The sequence below is a fragment of the Crocodylus porosus genome, unplaced genomic scaffold, assembly GCF_001723895.1.
Source record: "Crocodylus porosus isolate Cpor-Errol unplaced genomic scaffold, CroPor_comp1, whole genome shotgun sequence".
Taxonomy (NCBI): domain Eukaryota; kingdom Metazoa; phylum Chordata; order Crocodylia; family Crocodylidae; genus Crocodylus; species Crocodylus porosus.
The window spans coordinates 35692808-35700303 of NW_017728931.1; the positions used below are offsets into that span (position 1 = coordinate 35692808).

The 7496-nt window shown below is 44.5% G+C and overlaps 1 protein-coding gene across 1 annotated transcript in view; it reads right to left on the reverse strand.

Annotated features, from left to right (window-relative positions):
- The window catches only part of LOC109315922 (serine/threonine-protein kinase WNK1-like), a 156257-nt gene that overhangs the window by 145873 nt on the left and 2888 nt on the right, over positions 1-7496 (reverse strand). The window contains exons 2-3 of the mRNA XM_019543883.1: positions 6463-6577; positions 5291-5430 (exon numbers count right to left, since the gene is read on the reverse strand). Coding sequence (XP_019399428.1) covers positions 5291-5430; positions 6463-6577 — 255 coding nt within the window. The remainder of the gene's footprint in view (positions 1-5290; positions 5431-6462; positions 6578-7496) is intronic.

The window sequence follows — 7496 nt, forward strand, 5'->3', positions numbered from 1 at the left end:
GCGGCCTCCCGCGAGGAAGTGGCAGTGCGGCGCGGCCCGGCCCGGCCCCTCACGGGCGCGCCAATGGGCGGGGTGGGGGAGGGGCCCGGGAGCTACGGCTGGTGCCGGCCCTCGGCGCTAAATGGCGACGGGTGCCCGAAACCGACACACACTTATCGCGCGACCCGCCCCTCGCCGCTGTGCGCCTGCGCTGCTGCCGCGGGGCTCGCCGGGAGATCGAGTTTTCTCGGCTGGGCTCCGCCGCGGCCCGAGCCCAGTGCCGGCCTACGGCTCCCGTGGTGCACCGCGCCGGTGCAAGGCAGCGCGGGAGTCGCAGTTCGGCGGCGCCTTCGTGCTGGGCCCAGGCTCTCGCACAATGCGGGGGGGAGGGGGCAGGCCGGGCAACAGCCCTCGGGGCCCAGTTCGCACAGCGCACCGTTGTGGCAAGTCCCACCTCCGCTTTTTGCTGTAAACCTACTTGAAGAAGTCCCTGATTCGGGTTGGGCATGAGCAAATCCAAGAGGATAAAGAAGCTGGAAGAGGTTCTTTCCAAAAAGAGAATCTAAGGGCAGGAAATGATGGATAGTCTTGGGTTTCTTTATGAATGTCAAGAAAAAAATAGGTAGTGCAAGGTTCCCTGGGTAAATCTGATATCTTTTATTAAACCAGCTCAAATAGTTTGAGTTGGTCTAATAAAAGATACCAGATTTACCCAAAGAACCTGGTCTGCCTATGTCCTTAGACCAACACAGGTACAACCTACACCCCGTAAGAAAAAAATAGGTAGTTCAAGAGCAAGGCTGTTATCGGACGGCCTAGACAGCAGAAGCAAGGGTATCTCGGGGCACTATGTTTTACTGGGCCCGCTTCGTGCTTAGGATAAATCCCAGGAGCTTTTGCACACAGGACGCTGCCCGGCTCCTTGTGATCAGACCTGAGGAAGAAAGTCTTGCATTGGAAAACTTGTCTAACTTCATCCCAGTGACAGAGCGGGGCGTAAGACATCCTTACCCCCCTCTACCCCAAAAAGGGTTGTTTTTTTCATTTAATCCCAAATCTGCTTGTTCTATGTTTTCAGCTTGTGCAGCTGGCACAGCCATGGACAGATCTAGAATTTTGAAAAGAAAGGTGCAGTGATGAGGTGCATCATCACGTAGAAAGCAACACCTATTTTTCCACACTTAAAACAAAATCTAGAAGCTTTACCAATATCCTAGAGGCTGAGGGCTGCATTATTCAGTGTAGGATTGAAGCAAAAAACAAACATGTCACTGGAAGATGAGTTAAAAACCACCTGCATGTCTGAGACATAGGAGCTTCATTACCTGAAGCAGCTAACAGACAGTGGACTTGCAGAACAAAGGCTAGCTTGATTCATGGAATATCCAGACCATTAACATAGTGAAATGAAAGATAGATTATAATAAGCCATGGAGTCAGTTGACTCCCCTCTGTACTGCCTAACTAGAACTGCTGCTGCCAGTGCCAGGCAGTTGGCTTGAAACTTTGGGTGGAGCAGGAATCAAAGCAGGGTGCAAGTGCACCAGTGCATTCCCCTGGATCTACCCCTGAGCAGCACAGTCCTGGTGACCAGCCCTCAGTTTCTACCCCTGCCCTGGCACTGAGTAGTTCTATGGCAGTGCAGTCTTCAGGTGGGGCCTGAGCCTCTGAGAGTGGTGAAGGTGGCTGAAACCAACCTGGAAGAAAAGTGAAACTTATTGGTGATGTTTTGTTAATTTGCACAAACCCAGTCAGGCCCACAGTTAAGCATTACTAGCACAGGGTGCAACAGTTTATAAAATCAGTTTCATAAAGAGGAGTCCCATGTAACACAGGTAAATTTATCTAATCTGTGGGCTCAGTCCTGAAAAGCCCTTTGCTCTCTGGCCCCAGCCCAACAAAGCATTTAAGTAGGTGCTTTCAGTTCTGAGGTAAGTCAACCATTGGACATTTAGGATAAAGCCCTGAGGCCCTTAAAAGTGGTGTTTTGAGTGACCTCTTTCCATGAGAGATTTTTGGTTTACAAATTAAACATTCAGCTATCTGTTTTCACCCAGATCTCAGCCCCATTTTGCTTCCTTAAAATCATGGGTACAAATCACGATGGGTGCCGTGGTACACTCACAATATTTTTTGTCTCAGTTTTCCTTGCTTGGGCATGCGGACACAGTCAACTTCTGAGATACAGAAGTGATATAAACTGTAGGTGCAAATGACTGCTATGCAAATGTGTGCCCCACATTATTTTGCAGCTCCAAAAAGTCCAGCATTTGCAAATCTTGCCATTAAGATCATTATTCTTGCCCCGTTTGAGTCACAACCTGGCTTGTTCTATTGAAAACGAAGAGTATGCAATGGAACAGCAATAGAAGGTGGTGGGAACTCTCACACAAATCAGGGACTTCCAAGGCATCAGAACCAGTGATACAGAACATTCATTTGGTATATTTTTATCATCTTCCTCTTTTGTATTAATATCACGACTAAGCACTTTTGTTCTGACTCATAAGAGCTGCCTATCATAGTCAATGGGAGTACCCTCATGAATAAGAAGGGAAGGAAATGCCAGTGGAAATGAAGTAATACAGGCTTGAACATAGGGTAGCAACCACATCTCTCAAGGGACCTTGTTGCATACTCTACTTGCCAGCCTGTACTTGTGGTTCTTCACTGGTATTGTTAACATTGCTAGCTAGAGTAAAGTTAACATTGGAATGCCAGCCTGCCTGTACTGCAGTCATATCTTCATTTTGCTCTATAGGCATACCCTGTGTGTGTGGGTAGCAATCAGGCTACAGGCAAAACTTAAAGTTATACCTCAAGATAAGGATGCAGTGAAGGCAAATCCAAAATCTCCAGGTATAGTGTTCCTTCTTTTGCAATGGAATAAGTGCAGCTCCACTGGGCAAAAGGTGGGGAAGAATTTGGGAAGAGCAGACCATTTGCAACCCCTGAAGTGAACACCACTCTGTTGGAGTTCCCAAGTTATTGTTATACATGGGATCCTGTGGGAAAGACAGCCAGGGATATAGAAGACTTTATGCAGACAATGCCATAGCAAATAAGTTTGGACCCCAGGGCAAAGCTCACAGCGGCAGCCTGCCCTCACCCCACACACAAATCCAGGGGAAACACCCCCCACACCGCCATGCTTGCCTGGGACTGCACACAGTGATGGGAGCCACCCTCCTCCTGTCCCCATGTTCCCCCAAACGAGCCGCTTGTGCCTCTGTCCTGCGCCCCACCCCAGCTGGGCAGCTTTTGTTGGTTCCCCTGCACTTCGGCACCTGGGACAGTCACCAAACTCACTGTTCTCCCCCTGCCATTATGGCACGTATGCAGATTCTCCATTTTTTCCTCACTGCTGGGTCCAGTTGGGCTGCACACTGTCCCAGCTATTAAGCCCAATCAGCAGCTACAAAATGGCTCTGCTACAGCTCTGAGGCCTGGGAGGCATGTCTCCCTTTTTTTCCCTTGATACAGACCCCCAAACCACACCTCAATTATTCTGATCCGTGCTGAGAAGGAGACATGGAGTCATATTTGTCCCAGCCTTTTCCCAATAACTCCAGGCTCATGCAATTGAAGTAACTCCAAGATAAATCAAGCCCCTGGGTCTTAACATAAGGTTTAAGTGGTGTTTGTATGGCATGTATAGGCTCTCTGCACACAAGTGAATTTCACCTACAGTAATTAAATATTTTTTCCATCCTTAATTAAGCAAAGCTCTTTTACAAAGGATTTTAAGCCTTACACTGTCTAACCACAAGGAGGCCTAGGGCTGTCTCTCATCAGAAATGCTGACCATTACCCAAATTAGGTGCCACCCCCAAGGATCTGATCCTACAAACGCTTAAGCGCACGAGCAGTCCCTTTAAAGTCAAATGCAGTGATCTGAGAATGGTGATTTCCAGTGGAGCCCAAATTCTTAACTCTGCGCACTAGCACTTCTGCTCCTGAGAGGTATGAATAGCACTCTGTGCCAGATGTGTCTGGTGAGAAGCTTTAGGACAGGGGTGGGCAAAATGCAGCACGGGGGCCAGATGCAGCCCGCCAGGCCATTCTATCTGGCCCACGGGGCCCCTAAAAACTTAGAAAATTAATTTTAATCTTACCTAGGCCACCTGTCATGCAGCCCTCGATGGCTTGTCGAAACTCAGTAAGCGGCCCTCTGAAAATAATTGCCTGCCCCTGCTTTAGGATCTGACCTGGAGATAGGAATTCTGGATTTTGTCTTTTCTGTCTCTGGAAAGTCTATGCAGAATGATTTGCGCATTTCTGTGTTATGTGGGTGGTTTTATTATTATTATTTGTGAGTGTGTTTCTTTCATAATAGATGCCCTGCTACTGTGGGTATTTTTACATTTCAGGGTTTTTGCTTCCACTGTAGTTCAGTTTTCTGTTGTCTTAATCTGTCCAACTGTATTTAGGTTAAGTGGGAATTTGCTTTTCAATGTTGCTGCAAAATGTCATAAAGTATCACCATAAAATATTCACAGACCCTCATTTTAAACATTAACAGAAATTAAGTGCAGAATATGGGTAGATTTATTAAGGGTCTAAATATTTACCTTTCAAGGCTGATCTGCACTGGGGAATAGGAAGCTCTGCTTTAGCACCACAGGTTAGACCAATTACAGCTTTGAAAGACAGAAAATGCCTCTTAGAGTACTGAGTGACATACTTCATGTTACAAAACAGATGTGACCAGAGTTCGCCCTCCTGCAGCAGCAGTGTTAACAGGACCATGACCTTGCACTAGCCCTGGCACAAACACGCTTCCTCTAAGGCTGTATCTACTGCTGCCTATTGACCAGATGTTAAGAGGACAGCATATGGTAGCAGAGGTTTTTCATGTGACCCTTTCCCAGAGCATCCAATGACATTTTCCAGCCTGCAGCTTATTCTGGCTCCTCTGTCTGTGTGAGATCCTGGATAGAGGATATAGACTTAAATATTTATAGTAGTTTCTACTAGGTAGGGGTTGATCCTCCTTAATTCTCAGGTGTAGCCACATTCTACCTGGTACAGGCTTTGAGGGGAAGGAGAGGAGTCTCAACACTACCTTTTCTGAATTCTTCTGGAATCAGGTTATACAGCTCAAAGGGTGGACTTGAGTTGCTCCTGGCTGCCAGGGCCCCAAGGATTGCTCTCTCTCAATCAATATTTATCATGACTATGGCCCTGCAGACTCTCGGCATCAGGCATTATACAATTGTTGCCTGCACCAAACAGGGACTGGTGGCTAAATTCACCAAGTTTGCAAGACCTTTGTCTGGATGGGGCCAGCATGACAGAGCCATAGCACTACCGTGACTCTGGGCTACTATGTCCAATTGTAAAACTCTCAGTGACTTCAAGGTACAGGATCAAATCCTTAGTACAGAGCATATCCACATATCTTAGGAATGACTCATTCCCTCTCAGCAACACATCAATAGTAAAGGGACTCTATTAAATTAAAATATAATCAGAAAAAAAAATAGCTTCAGGTACTACAGCAGTCCCTGAGCTCCCTTGCCAGCTTTTGTAGCTTAACAATACGTTTTTCCTATTTTTCAAAAATGTTTTCTTCTTCTGTTGTTGTGTCAAATTCCCACACAAACAAGAGGAAGTTAGACTATACTAGGGAAACTAAATGGGATGAATAGACTCCCATTGGCTATAGTGGTCTTTGAGTAAGCCCAAAGAGCTGACACATGCAAATAATAAAAGCAGGAGATTTTTTTCCCCCTTTAATCTCTTTTGGTTATATTTCATCTTAATGTTTCTTGTAACATAGGACTTAAAATAATTCTAAATGAAGTGTGATTTTTTTAGAGTTGACCAAAACTCTTGAATCAGAAGCCTTTTCTCCTTTTCTTGTTCTGTTTTTGTATAGCACAGATTTCATTAGCTGTTGGCATTCATGTTTTGCCCACGTGACACAGCCCTAATGTGAAACAGTTATTATTTTTTCCCACTTATGCAATATCTAATGCAGTACAAATGGCAATGCCATAGCTGAGCTGCATGTGATTTTATTTCATGATTTAAAAGCTTTGCAAAGAAAAGTGCTTAGCACCTCCAGGTTTTACTGTTCATTGTGAGGTTTTGATCGCAGTTCCACAGTAAAGTCAGTAACTAGCCCAGTCTTCCCACCACAACTTCCTCAGAACAGCCCCTTTCTCCCTTAACATTTCTCATATCTAATTTTCTGCACTGTATTTCTTTTATTTATTTATTTCTTACAGTTTGAGGTTAGCTGGGAAGTACAAGCATTTTACTTTCTGGAAAGTTTGACTTTTTCAGAACATCATGTTTAATTGCTACCTACATTCTTCACTTTTCTTATATTTCTTTGTCCTGAATAAGGTATTAGTGCTTTTAAGAAGTTTTAGAAGGCTGATTGTTCCATTTATAAATATTAATTTGAATTTCTGAGAGGTTTCCTGTGTCTGTGGATGGCCTTAATTAAATCCTCAAGGGCCCTGACAAAGTTACTGAAGTCTGGTCTGTCCTCAAGATATTTTCATAGGGTGCATAGTTTGAAGAAGCAGAAATATCCTTCAGAAGGATGACAGCCACAAACCTTATAAGCTTCTCTGGTCCAGATGATCTGCCAAAGAGCAAGAGTATGGCAGGGCTTAAAACTAAAGCCCTCCTCTCAAATAACCTCTTTTGGCCTTCGGGTCTATACATTCTGTAGCAACATAGGGAAAAGATGGCCTGGGGTAGGTGGGCCAAGGAACACGTCTCAGCAGTGTGCTCCAACAGGTGGCACAGGGCTGGTGCAGACAAGCTCTGAATTCCAGACAGAGACAAGACTAGGACTAATTTGGAACTGAAAAGCTTCAGAGGAGTGGGATTGCAGTCAGAATGTTTCTCTTGGTTAAAGAAATGTGTGGGCTTTTTTGAGAATACATGAACTACCACTTTCTATCCTGTTCTACACTTCTTTAGCATGTGCTTGCTGATCAAGTTGAAGCTTAAGGTTTTGTCATCTCTCTCTTCATTTCACCTACACAAAAAGAAGCTTAATTTTGTCTTCTCTTTTTCCCCTCTCAAACTTGTCTCTTGTAACAAGGGAGAACGGATCAAAGTTCTTTGCAAGCATATCCCAGGCATGGGGAAGCACACTGCTTTCAGAGACCTGGTTCAATAGGGCACCAGAGGCTAATCAAAGTTTTTTAATGGCAAAGATATAATTTTAATTTATATTAGTGACCATTTTTAGTCTGGAGTTCTTGCTGATCCTATTTCTGTCTACTTGAGATTTAAATGTAATTAAAAATATTTATTATGTATATATATCATCATGTATAAGAAAGCATGGTCCTTCCAAGAAAACAAAGGTCAAACCATAGGAAAACAGGATAGTTAAAAAAAATTACAACAGTGTAAATCTTATCTGAGTGCAGTTGAATTATGTTGTAACTTTCTACTTCAGAGCTACTGAACAATAATGGTAGATACTAGGGCCAAATACATTGCCACTCCCACATTGTGCAGTAATTGAAGATTGTTCCAGGTATTAT